We start from the raw sequence: 22,915 nt of genomic DNA, 5'->3' as shown, positions 1-22,915 counted from the left end.
GCATTTGTAAGAACTTAGATCTTCTGGTGTGGCAGCAACTACACTGTGGAACTCCCTGCCTATTGACGCCAGGCAGCTGCCTTCACTGTACCCTTTTCCATCACCTACTGAAAAAATTCTTGTTCAGACAAGCCTACCTGGATGCTTAGAAAACTGAGTTTGAATTAATTTATTTTTTGGTAAACTGCTTAGAGGGTCCTTTTTTTACACTATCAAGCAGTGCATAAATTATGTGAAATAAATGGGTCTATATTATTTGCGCTTCTCTTTGGTTTCTTAGTTCATACATTACACAAATAGGACAGTATCATTTCTGGTTGTCTTCAGTTTTTTAGTTTAGTTTACTATATCAGTAGCTCAAGTTTTTGGATCCCAGCGTCAGCAGAAGGACGCAGCTGCTACTTTCTTCCTGGCCCCAACCCCATCTCGGGAGGCAGCCACTGTCATTGTATTCTCCCTGTCTACACTTGTCACTCAAGGGTCTTAAAGGGTAAGGTAAAAGACAAGTCTTCACACTAAACCATGAAGGGTTATTCCTGCAGTCCCAGAGCTCATGAAATATTCATGAATAATGAAAATATTCAAGATCATTAGATTTCTTTTTGTGCACCGTATTAAGTTTATTGCCAATAAAACCTTTGCCTCAGTATGGAGCACTCAAAATGCCTCAGGCCCGCATATTTTTAATAGAGCGTCTGTTGTTAAATCTTCTTGGAGCTTTCAGGAAACGACAGACTTGTTTTTCTAAACTTATGATAATATTTGGGCCCAAGTTCATGTAGGGCTTTTAGAAATTTGGAGACATGTATTTCTAAAATTGGTTTTCTTTTTTTTAAAAAAAAAACCACAACAAAATAGGTATCATGACTCTTTCGCCTTTTGACCAAATGAAGACTGCCTCCAATATTGGTGGATTTAATGCAGCCATAAAGAATAACCCTCCTGCTATGTCTCAGTACATCACTGTAGGGTCAAATCCTTTCACGGGTTTCTTTTATGCGCTTGAGGTAAGTGTATTATGAATCAGTCATTGTGAAGTGCAGTGTGCTGCCTGGGAGATGGGACATTCCTGTTCCCTGCTGTGCATATTTTCATTGTCTGCTTTTGCTGATATTCTTTGGGGGGGGGTCGGTTGGGGGGAAAGACGCATGTGGGGAGCAAAACTGGAGATCAGAATGCTTTAAAACTTGAGCTGAAATGCCTTGTCTCTGCACCTGATGAGAGGTTGAAGGGGAAGAGCCCTGAAATCCCTACCAGAATCTTCTCAGTCTTCAGCCTGTGTGCTTCAAATGGGGATAGGGCCACCATCTGCGTGAGGGAGATGTTGTGACCAGCCGGACCAGTGCTCTAGTTGCATTCCTTGCTTCCTCCAACCACCAAACTGTGGTTTATAAAAACAATGGTCAATTTCGAAGCAAGCCAACTTCAAGCCATACTGGCTTGTTAATAAGCGGAACTGGATGCTGCAAAGATCCTGCCAGCTATGGGGGAGCAAAAATGGGGAGGGTATGAGCCAGATGTTCCTTCCTCACTGTGTGTATAATCAAACCATGGTTTAGTGTTACAGTTTGTAGCTACCAACTGCAGTGATGTTCTGAGTGAGTGGTTCTGCTTTCCAAGAAAATGGCCAGAAAATGGCCTCAGTGCCTAGAAGCACCTTTTGCCAGCTGTGACAGGTACAACAACTTTTGGATGTTCTGAACTGGGAGAGCTTGGCCACAATAAACACAGGTCCCTCTTTCTGAAGATCCAAGGAAATAATTCATTAGGCGAGCATTTTCATAGGGAGCCTGTGATTTCCATTATTTTCTATGGGAGCACTTCTAATGCCTGCTCTCTTTCCTGCATCTCTCTATATTTTTCCTCCCTGAAATGGCTGCAGCCAATCAGCAAAAGAGAGACAAAGTAAAAAACTGATTTGTCCAACCTCTCCTTCTCCCTGATTTGTCTGTTCTGGCTCCCCTGTTCCCCTCTCCATGAGCTCTGCCTGGAAATCGTTGCCACTGACCAGCACAAAAAAATCCCATGAGGAAGTAAGGAAGCCAGATGCTTGGATAAGTGACTTTGCGGAGTATAGTGAGGTTGGGCATAATTCTTTGAGTGCGGATAAGTGAATTTTTGGATAGTGAGCGTGCAGATAGAGGGACCTGTATGTAGTTCAGACATTGGGGACGTCAAGGTTTGATTCCTGCAGTGCACTCTTATATGGAGATTCCCTTCTATTTTATCTGGAAGCTGCAGTTAGTGCAGAATGCTGCAGCATGGCTGCTGGCAAGGAGTGTGACACGACTCTGTCAGCATACTGCACCTCTGCTCAGAGATGTGCAATGGCTCCTAATTTCCTGCAGGGCCAAGTTCAAGGTGCTGCTGTTGGCATACTGTATTCTAATGTACTTAACAGCTTGGGACCAGTTTACTTGCAGGATCACCGTGCCCCATGCATGTCCACTTGACTGCTTTGATCTGTGCAACCAGCACTGTTAACAGGTGCCACTAAATACTAGATCTGCAGTTGTAAGAAATCAGTCTTTTCATCTGGCAGCCCTTTCACTTTGGAACTCCCTGCCTGTTGACACCATGCAGGCACCTTTGCTGGGCTGCTTAAAACGTTTTTTTTTTTTTTAGACAGGCCCATGGAGAAGTTACATCTGTTTTGGGTGTATTTTTCATATTTAATCCCCCTCCCACCAATAATAACTTATAGCAGACATTTCAAGGTGATATGTGTTCATTAAGTTTCTAAGGAGTAATGGACTCTTATATAAAATATGTCTTACCTTTCCTCTAGGGTAGTTCACAGCCGCTGTTGTCTCATGTTGCTTTAGCAGTTGCGAGTAAGCTGACATCTGCATTATTTAATGCTGCCAGGTAATGAAAGTCAAAACAACACTACAATGAACAATAGATTGAAAATTGTGTCTTTGGCATGTGTGTTCTCTAAATTGAGATAATTTTTATATTTATTTCCCCCCTGATTTCAAGTGGTTGGCTTGGGTGGAAACATAAGCAGGAAGAAGAGCCTGCGCAGAAGCAGAAACCCAAGGTTGAGCCTGCAACTCCTTTAGCTGTAAGGCAAGTGTTTATAGAACTGAGGTTTTTTTTTTAAAAAAAGAGAAAATGCATAACTGTTGTCCATGTATGTGCAAAATTCATGCAAGGCCAAAACTTCCAATCCCAGTACACTTTAATGCACCCTTCTCCAAACTAGGGCTTTCCAGGTGTTTTGAAATTCAATTCCTATCAGCCGCAGCTGGCATGGCCAATTTCCAGGGTTGCAGTTCAAAACGTCTTGAGTGTACCAGGTTGGGAAGGCTGCCTCTCCTTTTCTTCTGCCACAACTGCCTAACATGTTGTCCATCCCTCCCACCTTGCCATAGGCTGACTGTTGCCTAGTTCATACTTGGTACTGGCCTCTATGAGAGTGTGCAGGACTTCTGGCAGGCTCGTGCCCCGGTTGAAGTCACACAGGCATGCAGGGGTGGTTCAGAAATCATGCCAAAGCATAGTGGAGCATTATGTGCATGAGTGGGGAGGACTTCCTCACTCTGCTCCTTTCAGGTGGTTTACTTCCTTCATTGTGATCCTGGTAAGAGCAAACATTTTGTCTGAACCTGCAAACCTTGTGCTTGCCGCTCAGTTTTGATCCTGGTTTGCCCAGCAAGTTTGCTGGACTGGGCAATCCTATACTTAATACTGTGACGATTTTGCTACAATAAACTAACATGGCTTGCTCCTCTGGATGCCTGTAAGACTGTATTCGTGAAGTTGCTGTACCTTGAGAGGATCTTCCAAAAATCAAAGTATTCATTGTATTTTGTTGAATTGATTTGGTTTATTGTTACCTAATATTAAGAAATTAAGGCAATTTTAAGGCATGGGGATAACTGCATTCACATGTCATGATAAGCCATAAACGATGGCTTTCTCTGAATGAGCAGTGTAATAGTACAATGCTGCTGAATCACTCCTGTTTGCTCCGCCCTTTCTTGAGCTGGGAGTAGCAAACAATGACCTAATCATGGCATACACTTTTAGTTAGTTTCTCTTCCTGGCTTACTAGTGATTTGTTTGGGAGAAACGGACCACGAGTTCTGATTTTCCTGTCACAGTAAACCAAGGTTTGTTCTCAGCTCAAGGAAAGTGGTGTGAAATGGGAGCAATTCAGGCGCGTTCATCAGCATGTTCTCATAGTTCATGGTTAGCCACGGCATATAAGCTTACCATGATGTGTGACCTGGACCATTATTTACTAGCTTTGAATATGCTGTTGTATCAAGGGTGCCATATTTTGTGACTTTTACATGCTTTGTTTTATTTGGTTTTAGGTTTGGAATTCCAGATTCTCGTCGCCATGGAGAAAGGATATGTCTGTCTCCTTGTAACTCTTTGGCAGCAATAACTGATGATTTTGGAAGGGTTCTTCTTTTGGATGTCGCAAGAGGGCTTGCTGTTCGTATGTGGAAAGGTACAACATACGGACATATCTTTTTGGGCGATAGAGTAGCTTTTGCATTGCTTCTCTGTGTATCTCTTAAAAGGCTCGAGTGTGAACTCCTTGACATACATCTTCCTATCAGAGCTTCCCTGAGGATACTCACACGCATTATTTCATAGATGTGTGAATGCCTGTCTTAACATGCGTGCATAATAGCAACTACTATTAACTGGAAATAGGGAAAGCAGCAGCACTAGGGATAGGAGCAGAAAGAGGGACAGGTGGCAGCTGTCATAAAAGGGTGTCAATGAGATAGAGATAACAGGAGGAAGAAGTGTTAGAGCGGATCAAGCACCACATGCACCACAGTTGTTGGCAAGGTTGGCATTTTATCATACCAAGTTTAGCTTAGCAGATCCAACTGAGTGCAGTGTTGCAGTTTTAAGTGTCAACAGGTAGTACCTGTATGTGCAACCTATTTAATAATGACTTCCTTCACTTTTGCTTGCAGGCTACCGTGATGCACAGATTGGATGGATTCAGATTGTGGAAGACCTACACGAAAGAGAAGCTGAAAAGATGGATTTTTCTCCCTTTGGCACGCCTCAAGGGCCAAGCAGAGTTGCTCAGTTCCTTGTGATTTATGCTCCCAGGAGAGGCATTTTGGAAGTGTGGAGTACACAACAAGGTCCACGGGTTGGAGCCTTCAATGTAGGAAAACACTGCAGGTAAGAAATGAAAGCACTTACGATGATGGGTGTCATTCAGTTGTGTCTGTCATGAAATGAAATTTACTTCTGTTCCTGCAACAGGACTTCCCCTCTCCCCCACCCCAAGCACTTCCGAAACTGTTCTAGAGGATTGAGAAACTTTCCAGAGCAAATTTGAGGAGGGGGGGACACTCCTGGGGAGGGAAGAGGAAGGAGAAGTCCCATTTCACAAGTGGAAGTCTACACACCTGTAACACATATCCCAAATGTTTTTCATCACCTGCTTTTTCCCAAAGCCTTCCACAAACAGGAAGCAGGATTGAGCATGCTCAGATGGCTCAAGAAAGTGCCTTAGTTCTTTCTCTTAATTGATTGCATTTGCCTTGAATACATGTGTGTGAATTCTGCTGAAGAATGATCATCATGTTGTTTTCTTGGACTCCATAGAAATTGCTCTTAATAGGAAACAGAATACTGGTCAATCCATCCCTATCTGCCACAAAATTTGAGTGTTCAAAATGTGGTGTGTGTGTTTTCCAACTTAGTGTACTTAAACCTTCCAGATATTACTTCTCCCCTATGCAAAAAGTGTATGTTGATGGTTCTGCTTTTTTCTGTATTTGTCAAACGCCTGTTTAGGTTGCTGTATCCTGGTTATAAAATAATGGGCCTGAACAATGTAACAAGTCAGGGTTGGCAGCCTCAGACTTACCAGATCTGTCTTGTTGATCCAATGTCAGGAACAGTAAAAACTGTTCATGTCCCTTTTCATTTAGCTCTGAGGTAAGTCTTGATGAGCTTCACGCTGATTGTGTTCACATGTTGCAGCAAGCCATAGTCCATGGCTTACCATGAATGCACAGATTGTTCCTACTTTTCTCCTTCCTTCCAGCAAGTAGGAGCAGTAAAGCATGTTACTAGGTGTAGTGCTATGAATGAACCAGGGATTGTCGTTTGCTTTGCTCATGATTAGTCAGCCAAAAACAAACCTTGGCTTGCTTGGGGGGGGGGGAATGATCCCCAGTTCAGATGCAACCCTCAGCAAAAGAATTGTGGTTTGTTGCTCCCATTTGTGTGAGATGTGAAATAGGAGTGAACTGTGCATTCACGGTAAATCACTAACACTGTTGTGCTATTGGATAACCCAGCATGCTCTGCTTCTGTTTCAGAGAAATAGTAGGCATCTTTCTAGGTGACTGTGGCTCAGTTTGCATGTCACCTTGGCTTAGCATGAATGCAAAAAGTGTGCAGGCTCCTGAAGAGGAGAATGCAGCCACTTTGCTCCTTCTCTGGTCCCGCTGCTGCACTGCTATGGGCTAAGCTATGCTTTAGCTAAGCATATTGTCCAAACCCATGCTCAAGGGTTGTCTCCTTCAGACAAATGGTAAGCTTTGAACCAAGAACCCATGTTTCTGCACTAAGCTAATATTTGGCTTAGCCTTGTGTATGAACCAGACCTCCGTGTTTGTGTATGCTACCAACACATCATTATTTTTCACTTGTTTTGGGGAACCCAGACAACTTTTCTTGAAACAGTGCTGCTCTTGCAGAGATACTGCATTTTTGCAGTGCTCCAATGGTGATATTTCATTGGGGAAAAATTCAGTTCTACCATCCCCAGCTAGTGCAGCCACTGCTGCTCTCAATAGTTTTTGGAATGCAGCTGTCAGGTAGTGTACCTGACATGACCCGTGGAAAGCGACACAATTTTTGCCCCCAGTGGTGGTGTGTGTGCTTGGTAAATATTTAATACATTACTTTGTAACGATGGAGGCTGAACACTCCCCTGTTGGAAGTGTTCATGTAGTTCTTCAAATGTTTATCATCAGTGAACATTAGCGTCTTGATCCTGAGACGCATCAAACCTCCAAGTCATGCTGAGGACAGACATGAGACGAACTGTACGACTTCCACCCCTTGTGCCTTGCTATGGTTGAAAAACAGAACCATTTATCCCCTCCCAATTGCTTTAATATCATGGACTTTTACTTCTTCATTAGTTGTTTGGAGGTTGTGTGCTACCATCTCTTACATTAATTGGTATGTACTGTTGAGATTCAATCAATTTCATGTGTTTACCCTTACAAATACCTTCTAGCGATAAGAAGAGCGAGCGAGCAAAGGATATGCATCTAGTAAAGAAGTTGACTGCCTTGCTGAAAGCTAAAACATTAAATCTGGGTAGGTTCTTTTTTTTATGGGGTCATAGTATGATGTGATATGATAAGAGGCAGTACTGTATGCTTCTGAAGACCAGTCACTGGAAGCTGCAGGAGGGCAGAAGGTTGTTTTGCTTGGGTCGTGCATGAGGGTTTCCCAAGGCATCTGGTTGGCCACTGTGAGAACAGGATTCTGGACTAGATGGGCCACTGGCCTGATCAAGCAGGCTCTCCTTAGCATTCTTGGGTACCTTTTGAGGTTCACTTACATCACAGAGGGATAGGCTTTCTGTTACCTTTAAGCGATTAGTTAGAAGTAGGTAATTTGTTAGTATCACTAATATTCTGCACTACATATACCTATGTATATATATATATATACATGTATACGTATAATATCTGATTGAAACATTGTGCCACCCGTGTAGAAGCTGCCAAAGTGCAAACTCTCCATGCAGTTGGTCCAAACAAGATGAAATGTGCAATCCCTTTGGATTTTTTTTTCTGTGAACAGTCTTTTGAAATTTATGGGAATTGGCAATATTGCATAACTGCTGTTGAGTTCATAAACGTGGTTTATGAAGATGTAGTTTGGAAAGGTGTGACACCCATTCTTAATTTGATTGTGACTTATTCCTACTTCAGATAATCTAACCTCTGTGCAGAGCTTCCATGGTCTAAGGAAATGAGCACTTGAATTGTCATGGAGAAATACTTGGCTTATTTGCTTGGATAATAAATTTGGGAAGCCTATGATCACTTGTAGAATAGCTGAATTGTCTTAAGAGATGCCTCTCTCTTCTCTCATGATTTGGGGGCATTTCATAAAGAACTCTAATTTAATTGTTAAATTACCTTCCCTAAAAATGTATACAGTGAATTTAGATTCCTAAAGAGAGACCATGAATTATGTAAGAAAAAAGAGTATCAACTCTTCATGCTGCCAGTAGCCAGTAGCCATGCATTTTTTGTGCTCATGGGGGTAATATTATGTTAAACTACACTTAGTTTAATATCGTGTTACATTAAATATATAATAATTAAATGTGATACAGTCATAGGGCAGATTAAAATATTTTATAACTTCCTAGCACAACAGCATTGCACTTCACATTCTGCAGAAGTAGCTTGATTTAAGCTGCAACTTGCTTAAAGCAATGCATTATTTTGGAGTGGGACTATGTTGTTTTTAATTTACCCCTTGCATATATGGTCTTCCCACCTTCGCCGCATCAAGCAGTTGGTCCCTTACCTTTCCCGCCCCGACCTAGCCACAGTGATCCATGCGACGGTCATCTCCAGGCTTGACTACTGTAATTCGCTCTACGCGGGGCTGCCCTTGAAGCTGTCCCAGAAACTCCAGTGGGTGCAGAATGCTGCAGCGAGGCTCCTCACGGGGTCTCTGCCATGGGAGCATATTCACCCAGTGCTTTTCAAACTGCACTGGCTCCCGGTGAAGTACAGGGTCAGATTTAAGGTGCTGCTTTTGACCTTTAAAGCCCTTCACGGCCTAGGACCCTCGTACCTACGGGACCGCCTCTCCTGGTATGCCCCACAGAGAGCCTCAAGGTCCATAAATAGCAACACCCTAGATGTCCCGGGCCCTAAGGAAGTTAGATTGGCTTCAACCAGAGCCAGGGCCTTTTCAGCTCTGGCTCCGGCCTGGTGGAACGCTCTGTCTCATGAGACTAGGGCCCTGCAGGATCTGATTTCTTTCCGCAGGGCCTGTAAGACAGAGTTGTTCCGCCTGGCCTTTGCCTTGGAGCCAATTTGATTCCCTCCCTCTCTTTCTTTTTTCCTTCCTTCCCCTGCGATGAGGCTATATTTTAATATTTTAATGTTTCAATATTTTAATGTTGTATTTTAATTTTGTTTTTAAGTTGTAATCATTCAGCATGTTTTTATTATTGCTTGTAAGCTGCTCTGAGCCCGGCCTTGGCTGGGGAGGGTGGGGTATAAATAAAAATTATTATTATTATTATTATTATTATTATTATTATTATATAAAGCGGCATAAAGGCTTACCTAGAGACTTCGCATTTCTAGTGGAAGTGCCTTTCACCTTGTACACTATCAACTTCGTTTCAGTGCTTTTCCATGTTATTTTTAACCAAGTGAATTTGAGCTGTCAGGTTAAACCCCAAGTAGAGGTCACACCATGAGCATAATACACGCTGACATCCCCTAAAAAAACAAAACAAAACAGAGCAAACAGCTCAGGCTGCCAGCCTGTGCAGAATGTATAGATCTGGCAAGGAGCAGAGAGAGATACATCTCTTCCACTCCACCCTTGAAAGCCCTAGGGACTGTTCACATCCCAGGATGCAGGCCTGACACCCCTTTCCTTCAACTTTGCTTCACATCTCTAGCTTTCCTTTCAACTTAGTCCTCTCTGCTATTCATTTATGACCTGAGAGATGCTGCTTTTTGTTGTAAGTAAACAAGTTGTGCAACAGCAGAGACAAATTGAATTCCCAGTGACAGGTTTAAAAAACTAGGGCCTAGCTGCTTGATGCCTGGTGCAAATGATGCCACAGTTGGCTCTGCAGATGCACTGCTCCTGGAAAAGTGAACAGTCTGCTGACTTAATTTTGCCATTAGCTTCAGCAGTTGAAAAATGGTGGGGGCTTTTTGTGTGTGTGTGTTTTTAAAAGCCATATGATTCTCCTTAATTTGCAAATCTTAGTACAGACTGCTACTGTAGTGGGGCAGAAAGGGGTCAAGGGATGTGTTTGGGGGAAGATAACCATGTAACAGAGATAAGCAGGAAGGGTGGAAAACATGTCGTGGCCTTAATTAGAATTTTTTTGGGGGTAAGGAATTTGGGTTGGATTGCGTGGAGGCAAATGCGTTTCCCACGCGTCTCAGCATTCTGCTAAAGGCACTATTGCATAGCTGTGGTTTGTGTAGTTCCTTCTGCTGTTTGAAACATCCTAGTATCACACCCAGCAGCTATTAATGAAGCTCTGCCCAAAGAGTCTCCCATTTGCTCCACTTTGCAGTGCTAGACTTTGAGCTACTTGTGACAATAGTTGAGAAGACCCTAGGGCTGCGAGGCAGGAAAACAAATGTCCCACAACTGAAACAAGAGGGTGGCGTGATAGGCAGTTTTACTTTTAGACTGTACTCTACTTTTAGGCTTTAATTTGATCATTAGAGTGAAGCTTGTCTTGCATTGGCTCCTGTCCAAAGATGCTGAATTCTCCCTGATGTGCTGTGTCACTGCAACTGAACCAGATCATTCTGGTTGGAAGTGGCTGGCTGTAGTGCACTGCCCCTAAGTGGTATGATGCAGGCATTCTGCGCCTCCTCATTTGTTGCTCTCTTGACTGCAGGAGCCCCCAATAGCTAAAGTGGGCACCCTTTAGTTTTCTTAAACCTCTTTTGTAATGTGCATTTATTATATTCTTTTCTTTCTATCTTTCTTTCCAGATGTGGTTGAGGCTGAAATGAAGGGATTAATTCTTGATATTAAATATCCCGCTACTAAAAAACAGGTAATTAGTTAAAGGTAAAAGGTAAAGGTACCCCTGCCCGTACGGGCCAGTCTTGACAGACTCTGGGGTTGTGCGCCCATCTCACTCAAGAGGCCAGGGGCCAGCGCTGTCCGGAGACACTTCCGGGTCACGTGGCCAGCGTGACATCGCTGCTCTGGCCAGAGCCAGAGCCAGAGCCGCACACGGAAACGCCGTTTACCTTCCCGCTGGTAAGCGGTCCCTATTTATCTACTTGCACCCGGAGGTGCTTTCGAACTGCTAGGTTGGCAGGCGCTGGGACCGAGCAGCGGGAGCGCACCCCGCCGCAGGGATTCGAACCGCCGACCTTTCGATCGGCAAGCCCTAGGCGCTGAGGCTTTAACCCACAGCGCCACCTGCGTCCCCGGTAATTAGTTAGGAAGAGCTTTATTTTGCATTCATTATTGCCTTTTGATCCAAATTAGGCAAACGGTTTGTTATTGTTTTATGCATTCCTAACAACTCTTGTGCAGACATTTTAGTTCTTTAAATGGGGAGGCGAACTGTAAGAGTGAAGGGTTGCTGCATTTCCCACCCACATGCAGAGCATGCAGAGATTATAGCACCCTGCTTGGTAGTGGCTCCCTCTCTCTCTCTTTCCTGGGCCAATCAGTGCATTCATATTGTGGGGTAGTGTTGGTTGTGCTTGCTGGTTCCTGGCAACTGCCTATGTTTCTCTAAGTAGTCCACCCTGACACTTTGAACAATGTTGCTTTAGATAACTTACAAATTAGATTTATTTACAGAACTGGTTTGGGAGATCAGACTATAAACGCAGGACTAATTTCGTAGGCATTTCCCCCCCTTGACAGCCCTTGTCCCTCAGCACATGCACCATAGGCCCAGCAAAGCATTCCAGCCCAAGAGAGATTATTTGGAATTGTGTTGATGGCTGCTTATAGGAAGCACCTGCATGGCTTTTGTTTTAACAGCATGAAATGATGGAGAAAAATTGACTCGTGTGTGGTTTATTTTACTGACAGGCACTGGAAAGCATTCTTGCAAACGAGCGATTGCCACTGTCTTCTTTGACAAGCATAGCGCAAACGTTAATGGATACCTTAAAAAGTCAGGGTGAGTGAAAATGTCTTCCGTAACCATGTAAAAAAATAAGTAGAGGCCTGCTGGATTGAACCAAAGGCCCATAGAGACAGTAAAAATGGAGACGGAATACTTTGACTATTGAAACTTTCACAGTCATCATTTGTTCTATTTATATATTTCATGAAATTTATATACCGTATTTTTCGCTCTATTAGACGCACAGGACCATAAGACGTACCTAGTTTTTAGGGGAGGAAAACAAGAAATAAGAAAGCAACGCAAAGCATCCTGAGCTAAGAGGGAGTGCTCCTCCATCTTCGCTCAGGAGGTTTTGCGGGGCTATCCCTGAAGCCAGGAGAGCAAGTGGGATCAGTGCACACCGATCCCTCTTGCCCTCCTGGCTTCAGCGAAAGCAAGCCTACTGGCTTTCCCCCCACCTCCCGCAAGAGCCTCGCGCTCTTTAAAGGGAGCGCGGCTATCCCTGGCTTTTCTCGGAGGTGGGGAAAGGGACAGAACCACGCGCTCTGTCCCTTCCCCCACCTCCCACAAGAGCCACGCTCCCTTTAAAGCACAAACACTCAGTGCGCTCTTTAAAGGGAGCGCTAAGCAGAGCCTCCCGCCTGCATTCGCTCCATAAGACGCACACACATTTCCCCTTACTTTTTAGGAGGGGGAAAGTGCGTCTTGTTAGAGCGAAAAATACAGTACTGCTGGACTGCAAGAAAAAAACCTCAAAGCAGTTTGGCAAAATACTTTTTCGGCTGTGATCAAAATGGTGACTGAATTTCATATGAAAGAAGCAAGTGGGACCCTGAGGGAGGTCTGATTTTTAGATTCTTTCTTCTCCCCACGGCTGATCAATTACAGGGAGAAGTGCATGCTTGGAGAGAACTCGCCCCTAACTTGCAGAATCTAGCCCCTGATGCAGTTGTTGGAGAAAGAGAATTGGGCTGTCCCCTGAGCTCAGTTCCCCTACTACTGATTTGGTGACGAAGGGATCCTGTCCCTTTTTTGGTCCCCCTAAGTTGAACCCTGTGATCGCTTTCTTTCCCAAAGGGGTGAGGGCGTATGCTTCTGCTTTAAGAGATTCCAGGAAGTTTGAGGGAAGCACACATATACACCCCTTGTCGACAGTGCTGTGGGGTAGGGTTTGTCTCATCCCCCTGCTCTCTTTCTGCAAGGATAGGGAATCTCAACCTCAACAGAGATCCTTCCTTACATTTGGCATTCTCAGAGCCTGCATGCGAACAGTTAACTTATAAACTGATTATTTGGTGGGTGATCCCTTAGTTGCAAGGTGAGTAGCTGGACAGGGGAAACTTTAGGGTAGCTTTTTAATATGAGGTAAATTAATTATTACACAGTGTGAATCTGAACTTACGAGAAGCAGATTTGCTATTGCAGCATTTTTTTGTTCCTTTGTATGTGTGGGTGGCGCTGTGGGTTAAACCACAGAGCCTAGGACTTGCTGATCAGAAGGTCGGCGGTTCGAATCCCCATGATGGGGTGAGCTAATGGTCCCTAGCTAATGACCCTAATGGCCAGGGGTCCCTTTACCTTTACCTATGTGACATAAGCAGATTTCCCCACACACCCCAACTACCTGCACTCTGATCTGTGTAAAATCAAATGTTATGGCCCGTCTCGTTTGCTTCAGTTGCATATTGAGACAACCCCATTCTTCTTGTTAATGAAGTCTTGAGCTGCTTCAGTAGGCAGAGGTCACAGTGTAGATATTGAAACCTTCCAGAAGTAAAAAAGACCAACCTGGGTGACTTCAAAACTAAATGGTTTGCGCCCTATATGTAAGCGACGTGTGACAAATGTCAAAATGTGTGTGATGAAATGTTAGCCAGTGTAGGGAATTCATTTTCTGCCTGCCTGCTGTGAAGAGACGTTCTTTGTGTGTTGAGACTTTTGATTTTCATGTTGTTTAACCGTCCTGCTCAAGATTCTGCTTTCAAAGAGAAGCTGACACTTCCTTTGCCCGTAGGCAAAACTCACCCAGACTTTAACCTGATAAAACAGAATTCTCATGCAAGCAGCTGCGCTCTGGAAATATTGCTTAACGGGGAGTTTAATGAAGCTGCAGAGCGATCTTACAGCTCCATTGCACATTCATTAAGACTAATGTGTGTGTGTGTTTCTCCCCCCCCCCCCCCGGCAGAGATGGAGTGTATCGATGAAGGGCTGTTACAGTTCTGTGCAAACAAACTGAAACTAATGCACCTTCATGAGTCAGTCAGCAAGCTAAATTCTCTGACTGTGCCGTGTGAGATTGTGCCATCTAATAACGTGAGTAGTGTGAACATTTTTTTGCTGGGGGGCGGGCGGGTTGGTTTTGAGAAAGACAGAAATTTAAGAATCCTTAGAGTGCGCACTCTGTGCATTGTGGTTGAAAGAAAAACATATGGACAAAAACATTGCTTTCTAATAAAGTACTAATCCTTCTTAAAATAAAATGTTTTAAAGGCCATTGCTCTCAGCAGCTCACCATAATACCATAACCAGCCCCTGGTATCTCCTTTTAGGGCTTGGAAAGACTTCCTTCCTGAAACCCTGGCATGCTGCTTCCAGTCAGTGTAGGGGATACTGAGTTAGATGGACCCAGTGATCTGACCTGGTACAAGCCAGCTTTCTATGACCCTGCATGTTTTTTCCTACACAGAGATTAAAATGGTGCATGAGGGAATTTATTTTTTTACCACCCTATATGATCCTGTAACTTAAACACACTTTAACTAGTGGCTTTCTTGGTACTTAGCTGTTTGATCAAGGTGCCTAGACCTTTAAAAGAGCTTGCTTCGTGCAGTATATGCAGGAAATGAGCATTACAAGAGGAAAAAAATGTATTTTAAAGGTGGCTTCTCAATAATCTTCACTTTTTAAGTAATTGTCACTTGCATGTTAAAAATCAGGGCTACTCCCAGCTGCTTGCGCAATATAGGTCATCATTTTTTAGAAGCATTAATAAAACAGTATCTGCTCTGAGAGAATGGCAATGTGAGAACTATGTTTCCTGCATGTCCTACAGCTGCTATTAATATTTCCAGAATGGATGTGATCTTCACGGTTGCATTTTTTGGGGTAAATTTATTATTATTATTTCATTTTATAATGTATATAACATAGACAGAACAGTTGTAACAACAGACAAAAATTCAAAGTGCTGGTTTTGACCTATAAAGCCTTAAACGGCACAGGACTGCAATACCTCAAGGACCGCCTCTTCCCATATGAACCTCCCTGGACCCTGAGATCATCTTCTGAGGCCCTCCTTCATGTGCCGCCTCCTTGAGAGGTCCAGAGGGTGGGAACACAAGAACGGGCCTACTCTGCAGTGGCTCCCCATCTGCGGAATGCTCTCCCCAGGGCTCTCCGCCTGGCCCCTTCGTTATACATCTTTAGGCACCAGGCAAAAACATTCCTTTTTAACCAGGCCTTTGGTTGATCTGATTGACATCCTATGCCCTTTTAAAATGTGGGGTTTTTTTGGGGGGGGGGACTATTGGATTGTTGTTTTTATTTTTATTATGTCTTTTGTGGTTTTATATCTTGATGTTATTCTATAAACTGCCCTGAGGCCCCCAGCTATAGGGTGATATATAAATTCAATAAATAATAATAATAGAATTAAAATATAAAAATCAAAACCATAAAATAGGCACGTAGAATGAGTAGTTGCACATGAGTTAAAATAACAAAAGTCCAAGTAAAGACGATCATCTTTATCTGATCATCAACTATACTTCTAAATTTGCCAGGCATGGATATGATGGTTCTGCTGTATATGTCATAAAGGAATGCCAAATCATATAAAAAGTGTCTGGCAGTTCTAGTCCTTGTCAAAATATCCAGTTTTGTGGGTTTCTCTCCATTATAGCTATATTCCAGTGATTGATACTAAGCATCCAGTGTAAGATTTTGGGCTGTTTCCCATTGAGTTGCAATCGTTAGTCATGCTGCCAAGATTACATATAAAACTCACTGTTGCATATTTGACTTACTGTTTTCAAGGACTTGGCTAAATTACTCCGATTAGATGAACAAGAGTTTGCTAGGCTGCAGATGTTACTGGAGAACTACAAGCAGCAGAACACTCAACCTTCGGTTCATTTTGCGGACAACAAAGATGGCGTGTTGCCCGTGAAAACCTTCTTGGAGTATATGGATTATGAAAAGGATGCGATTAATGTGAAGAAGCTGGATGAAAGAGAATATGTGGCTTTAGGTATGAACATTCTGCAGTAAACGCCCCCTGTGGTGTCTCCAGTATATACGTTAAGCTCCTCTGTTCTGAGGGTTTCCCCCATTTGTGTCTGGCTAGAGCTGTCTCATCTACTAAAATAATGAACTGGGGAAAGAGCTCCAGGAGAAGAAAATTGGAGTTGAACGGAGGGCTCTGGGTCAAGGTAGTCCTGCGATAGCAGGCTGAAAGACCTGCAGTAGCGCCTAGTGGGCCACATGCAGAAAGGAGAAGAGGAAAGCTGTGTGCAAGTTCCCACTAGTCTTATTTACTGCTGGTGTGAATTGGCCAAATCTGGGTGCATTACTGTCTGAAAGGTTGCTTTGTTTGCAAGCAGAAAGTATCCATTCAGTGGGTGAAGCTTTCATTTTTAATTGATTGGGGAAACCATGTGTGGTGTGTTTTGTGTGTGTGTGTGCAGGAAGCTTTTTTTTCTGGAAGTGTTTACATGGAGAAAGTTCCACAGAAGAAATGTGCCAGACACTAGAGACTGCGGGATTTAGCCCCCAACTATTATTGGTGAGTCCTATTATTAGCTTTACCGTTTTGTTTTTTATAGTCATTGCCAGGCCTCCACTCTAGCTGCTCTCTGCCAAAGAGCTCTTCTTACTTTTGAGAGAAAAGTTACCAGGTCCTTGATCTCAGGAACCAACATAAAAAGTTGGTTATTATATTTGAAGACGTCTCTGGATGCATAGCGAAGAAACAACTTTCCAAACCGCCTCCTGCAATCTCAAGGCAGCATGCAGATTAAAACAATAAAACAGTAAAATAGTGAAATCACAATGCAGTAAATAAACTGCGGCCGATTAACCCAATGAACACCAATAATTAAGTCTGAAATGACTTAATGGTGATTTTAAATCCTCTTTAGAACTAAGAGTTTTAGCCCATCAGTGGCTTTTTGTAATCACCTGAATCTATTCTTATTTAAGAGAAATATCCTGAATCTCTTTCTCCTCTCTCACCTTCCCCAGTCCCTGCTTCTCAGTGTGTGGCTTTCTAAGGAAAAGGATATTCTTCATAGAACGCAATCAATTTGCTGCCTTCATGCAGCACTCTCCCTCCTGAGCAAAATGACAGGTGAGATGAATTCGCAGAATGGAAATGGGCAAATGCTCACTTCTTGAAAAACGGGCCCTTTACCTGACTCTGCAAGCAATAATTAGAACCGTGAATAAAGCCTAACCTAATGTTGCATGTGAATGTATTTCAGAATAAATGAAGCGATGAATAATTGAGAAGTTTGTTTAAGGGCCATCTGTGGCTGCACCAATGTTCTCATTATGGTGCCTAGGAGACCTGAACTTTTGCACGCTCAGGTGCAACAGACCTTTCAAAATATCTCCTCGTCCGGTTGCGCTGACTGGAAATTTCCTGTTCTCAGCCTGGTGTTTGTACTCAAATGTGGGCACAGAAATCTGAGGTTCTATCTCTCTTGCACATTAAGGGTCACTTCTATATTGTCAACACTTTATGTACTTCACATAGTGTTTTTGGTTTGCTCAGGGTCTTCCCAGCTTCTTTGCTTTGCTTTTCAGAGCCCCATTTTACAGAAGGGAAAACTGATGGTCATACAAGCCCAGAGCTGGACAATTGAATCATTAGATGAAATGTGACTTGGTCCCACACCCAGGCCTAACCTTGTTTCACTGAACCACAGTGAGAGCTTTGGTTGACTTTCTTGCTGGCTTTTTCTGGGGTCTTCTTGGGCAGATAATCCCTCTGGAAATATTTTCTGCTCCCTTGTTAAGAAACAGGGACATAGCGAGGACTCCTGCAGTACAGTAGGCCTGAAACGTATGCGCAGGTTATGTTCCGGAAGTCTGTGTGCAAATGCAAAATCACATAAAGTCAGGAAGACCTTCAACCACTGCCACCCTGAGTGGCCATCCCTTCCTATCGAAAGTCTGTGGGCTGAGTCTCTCAGGAGCCTTGCATGGCCTTCCAGAGCCCTTGTTCAACTTTCCTAATGGTCAGGTTTAAACTTGCATGTGCCAAATGGAGCAGAGTTTATGGTAGAAGTCTCCTTTGCATGGGACCCGTGAAACCCTTGTGACAGCACCAGCAAATGACAGGTGCTTTATAAAAAGACACAGTCCTCCTTTCCCTTTCTAAATCCCTTTCTAAAAAATGGCTCCAGCAGGTGTTGGAGATGACCGATAGCATGTAAAATATCTTGTAGCACGCACCATTTTTGAAAAGCTTCCCACCGGCAGGAGCCGCTACTGGATTGGGATCTCTTCCACGAACAGAAGTACAGTAGCTGTTGCATTCATGGAAGAAGGTGTCTGGATCCGACCCTTACAGATCGATGCTGTATTTATAGAGCTGACTTTGTTAAAAGTGTGGTTTCCTCTCCTTCTGCTTTATTTCTTGTTCTGCCGATTTTAGCTGACATAGTTGCACACCAGAGTTTCCCACTTTCTGTTTCAGTCGCTATAGATGAGACTTGGGATTCCCAGTCCGTTTCCCCCTGGTGGCAGCAGATGCGCACGGCGTGTATTCAGTCTGAGAACAACGGAGCTGCTTTGCTATCTGCTCGTGTCGGGCATTGTGTAACAGCACAGATAACAGATAGCATAGCGGAGAAAAAAGTAAGTAACTTAGCTGTAGTCCTCTCCACCAAATAGCAGCTGCTGCTTTCCCCGAAAGAAAGCTCTAAAGCCCCTCTGTGATCTGCTGATTTTAATCTCACCACCATTTGGAAAAGGTATGGTGAAAGTTGTTGTTCTAGGCACATGAGATATCCAGGCGTCAGGACCGTGGTTTGTTAAGATGGATCATGCTAACAGCTTAGTAAACTTAGCAGGATAAACTGGAGTGCCTCCTTTTACTTAATGCATTGTGTGCATCCTGGGCTGTGTAGTTGTGTTCCTTCTCACCAGCTGAGCGTTAACAGTTAAATGTGCTTTGTTTTTGCTCTTGCTGAGCTCTTACAGTCCTAGGAAGATCAGCTTTTGTACAACAAATTTCCAGCTTTTAGTGTGCAGATGATGGCTATGTATTCATTCACATTTTTTATTGTGTCCCTCCATCAATGGTTGGAGAGTTGCCTGCATGAAGTGTGTTTTATCTTCATAACCCTATGAAATAGGTCAGTAGAAGTAGTGATGGTTACATCTTTCGTTTTCCGCTGTGTTTACTGAGATTTGCTTTCTCTCTTCCTATTTTTTCTTCTCCAAGGGCTACATCTCACATGCACACTTTTATCACATAGCTACACTCATCAGGCGGCTGTGGTTTTGCTATAGCTTTCTAAACTGGGTTTTGCGTTGTGTAATGGGGGGAAATATTGCCAACTTCCCTCTTACTTTGCCTTCTTGGACAAAACCATCTTTTCTGTTAGTTTTCCCATATCACAGTAGGTGCCGACACGGACCCTTGGGAAGCACTTTCCCTCGATACCGAATACTGGAAACTTCTGCTAAAACAGTTAGAGGATTGCCTGATTCTCCAGACACTCCTCCACAGTAAAGTGAACAAGAAGACAAGCCAAGTCTCAGCTCTGCAGACTGAGCCTCTTGGCAGACTCTCCGTGAAGAAGCTGCTGGAAGGAGGAAAAGGTGAATGTGCCGAAAAACATTGGCTTGGATCCAAAGACCCATGAGTGGGGGGGTTTCATTTGCAGAAGAGGGGAGATGGGCAGTTTTTGCCCATTCCCCTGCAGCCCCCATGCCCCCTGAAAATCTGTTCCAGAGTGTTTGCGATCCCTGGGAAGGTGACACAGATTGCAGGGGAAATCAAAGGTCTTCCCCATCTTCTGTGAGCAAACGCCCCTACTGGATTTCTGCCTCCCTGCCTCGTGTCCTAGCAGTCAGCATGGCTATCAGAAGCCTCTAGCTTGCTGTCCCTTTTTTGCTTACTAAGGAACAATGGGGAGTGCACTTCAAGACTCCCAGTGGTTTCTTGATAGCCACGTACCTCTTTCTCCACTCCGCTCCTCACCAGGCCTAATTGGGCCTGCGGTCCAGAATTCCCCCACTGCTGATCTGTGGCTTCATGCTGAAGAACATGCCCCAGCAGGGGTGGGTTAGAGTCAGTAAGGTGCCGCAGTTGTTGTACTCTCTGAACTGTGTGTGTGTGCGCGTGAGAGAGAGATAAAACAAATCCCAGTGGTGTGGAAGAAGCCTGAAGGAAGATGTGTAGTTATGAATGTAAAAAACAGCATTTGCTAGCAAAGGATCAGGCATTCTGTTAGTCTTTACAGGACAATTTCAGGTTCAGTGTGGTAGAATCTGATAATGAGATTAGTGTCAGTAGTAGCTTATGTGGCCTGCACCAGTGTTCACGTCCCAGCAGAGAAAAGGGTTGATGAAACAAAGGATTGACTGGGTGCATGTTGACATTGACCTCAAGCGAGACATTAAGATGGAAGGTATCTTAATAAAAAATGGTTTTTAAACTGCGTAGGGGGAAGCTTAAGCAATTGCTTTGATTTAAGCAATGATAGTGACATCTGAGTTTATAGCTTTGAATGTTGTCTTCTCCCATGACAAAGGTTCTTCTGTGGGTTTGGTTCCCCCTAGTGATTGAAGGCAGAAAAACCTAAACTTAAGAGGAAGTATCAGGATGTGTCTCTTATAGGGGCTTCAGTCCTGTTTGTTTTTTTAAAGCTCTCCGCAGTTATCTTTTTCTCCAAGCTTAGACTAATTTAGATCATAGGCCAGGATTGCATATAGATGACATATGTGCCCAATATGGTAAAGTTCTCCTTCCTCTTTGCATTATGACAACTGCAAGCAAAGTTACCCCTGGGTGAGAGAGCTCAGCCTGAAGTAGGCAGATTATATGTTATATATTAAGTGTGTGTGTGTGTGTGTGTGTCTGTCTGTCTGTGTGTGTGTGTGTGTGTGTGTGTGTGTGTGTGTAAACATTTCTATCATGCTCCTCTACTGCCCATTAACACTTGGGGCATCTTAAAAAAGTTTAAAATCTCAATCCAATAAAATACCTTAAAATGCAACATACACAACATTAAATAATCTGTATAAAGGTTCCAGCAGGTTTGAGTTTTCTGAACATTCTGGAGAATCCAATAGAAAAAAAATTAGGAGCAATTACAGGGTTGAAATGCATGGGAGCCATGCAGTCTCTCTCTCTAGATACTTGATGAATTCGGCCCTTCTAAATTTATTGAAGGAATTTCATATTGGATATGAAACATTGGGCCTGCTCATACATTCAACAGAATCAACCTTTATCTTGTGGGTGGGGGAATGCCTGTTTGCTTTTCCTTTCTCACTATCCCCCAGTACCTGTTTCTGCAAAAACATAAAATGCAGTGGGGGAGGGGGGGCAAACCTGGAAGTTTCTTAGAAAGGCAATGCTGGTGCAATCTGGGATGGTTAATAATTTTGGTGGGATGTGTAAGAGAGAGAGAAAATAGATGGTGTGTGAGCGAGAGAGGAGGGGAGGGAGGGAGGATGGGTGAAAATGGCAGGGTGGGGTGGCTTTATGCCAAAAGAAAGAAGACCCCCAAGAGAATGTGGCCTTCCCACCCATGCATTACTCGGATGCTGCTTGCTTTGCTAGGTTGCACATGCATTGTTTCACATTTGAATGTTGAAAACTAGCATTCTGAGGTAAAAGGCTCTGTCTAACCCAGGCATGGCCAAACTTGACCCTCCAGGTGTTTTTTGGACTACAATTCCCATCATCCCTGACCACTGGTCTTGTTAGCTAGGGATGATGGGAGTTGTAGTCCCTGAGTTTGGCCATGCCTGGTCTAACTCTTCTCACTAATGTGCTCTTTTTCTATATATGGGGAAGAATTTACCATGTAAGAGCATCCCAGCGTGATTTTGTATTATTGTACTCATGTCCTGCCTGTGGTCATTTCCGCAGACATTTTTGTTAGTCACTGTGAGAACATGATGCTACAATAGATGGGCCTTTGGACGGACCCAGCAGGACTCTTGCATTCTTAGCTATATGCAACCTGAAACATTGCTACCTGGGACGGGGATGGACCTCCAAACTCCCATCAGCCCCAGTCAGCATGGGCAATGGTTAGGGGTGATAGGAATTGAAATCCAACTATCTGGAAGGTACCACATTGGTTTCCCCTGAGGAAGATGATACTCTTTGATTGGGGGCGGGGTGTTATGTGTGAACTGGGCCTAGGCTTGTTTTCAAAGAGAAACATAAAACTGAATCTTTTACTTTGTCTTAGGAGGCATTGCTGACAGCGTAGCAAAATGGGTTTTCAAGCAGGACCTCAGTCTGCCATTACTTAGGCTGGGGAGGCAGAGAGAAGAAGCAGAAAGCAAAGAGGAAATGCCACAAACAGACAGCAGTTTTCTAGAGGAGGCCGCAGAAGACCAGAAAAGCTTGGAAACCATATTAGGTAAAAATGCAAAGCCAATCTTTGAATGAAAAGTTACTTCAGGAGCAAACAGAAATGACTGAATTGTTTCTGACTGGCAAACAGCAAATTACTTAAGAACAATCTCCTGTAACTTTTATTTCTAGAATTACTGCATCTAGCATATCAGGAGTTTCCTTGTAGCCTGGAGGCGGATGTGCTGCACGCACATTGCTGTTGGGAGTATGTTGTGCAGTGGAACAAGGACCCAGAGGTAATGGGGCATTTCACTGCCTCTTTCCTATCTTACAGGTGCTGTTGCTGTGTGATGTAAATAATGTAAACTAGATTTGATGAAAAACATATATATATGTAAGACTGGCTCATTGAAGAAAGAAAAAGCTGCTTGGACCAGTTTCAAGTTAGAAAGCGACTTTACCACTTATTTTGCAAGGAGAACAAATTTTGCACTGTGTTTGTAATGCTCAGGCGTTTTGTT

The 22,915-nt window shown here is 43.6% G+C and overlaps 1 protein-coding gene across 1 annotated transcript in view; it reads left to right on the top strand.

Annotated features, from left to right (window-relative positions):
- The window catches only part of RAB3GAP2 (RAB3 GTPase activating non-catalytic protein subunit 2), a 55,619-nt gene that overhangs the window by 14,873 nt on the left and 17,831 nt on the right, over positions 1-22,915 (top strand). The window contains exons 10-26 of the mRNA XM_079969162.1: positions 859-1,007; positions 2,789-2,868; positions 2,983-3,072; positions 4,326-4,465; positions 4,947-5,163; positions 5,785-5,928; positions 7,244-7,326; positions 10,737-10,801; positions 11,803-11,893; positions 14,031-14,158; positions 15,881-16,094; positions 16,531-16,628; positions 17,087-17,192; positions 18,546-18,706; positions 19,459-19,675; positions 22,285-22,458; positions 22,584-22,690. Coding sequence (XP_079825288.1) covers positions 859-1,007; positions 2,789-2,868; positions 2,983-3,072; positions 4,326-4,465; positions 4,947-5,163; positions 5,785-5,928; positions 7,244-7,326; positions 10,737-10,801; positions 11,803-11,893; positions 14,031-14,158; positions 15,881-16,094; positions 16,531-16,628; positions 17,087-17,192; positions 18,546-18,706; positions 19,459-19,675; positions 22,285-22,458; positions 22,584-22,690 — 2,264 coding nt within the window. The remainder of the gene's footprint in view (positions 1-858; positions 1,008-2,788; positions 2,869-2,982; positions 3,073-4,325; positions 4,466-4,946; positions 5,164-5,784; positions 5,929-7,243; positions 7,327-10,736; positions 10,802-11,802; positions 11,894-14,030; positions 14,159-15,880; positions 16,095-16,530; positions 16,629-17,086; positions 17,193-18,545; positions 18,707-19,458; positions 19,676-22,284; positions 22,459-22,583; positions 22,691-22,915) is intronic.

Source organism: Podarcis cretensis (genome assembly GCF_951804945.1).
Source record: "Podarcis cretensis genome assembly, chromosome: 3".
NCBI classification, from domain to species: domain Eukaryota; kingdom Metazoa; phylum Chordata; class Lepidosauria; order Squamata; family Lacertidae; genus Podarcis; species Podarcis cretensis.
The sequence above is the reverse complement of the archived record's forward strand: the minus strand, read 5'-3'. Positions and strand labels throughout refer to the sequence as shown.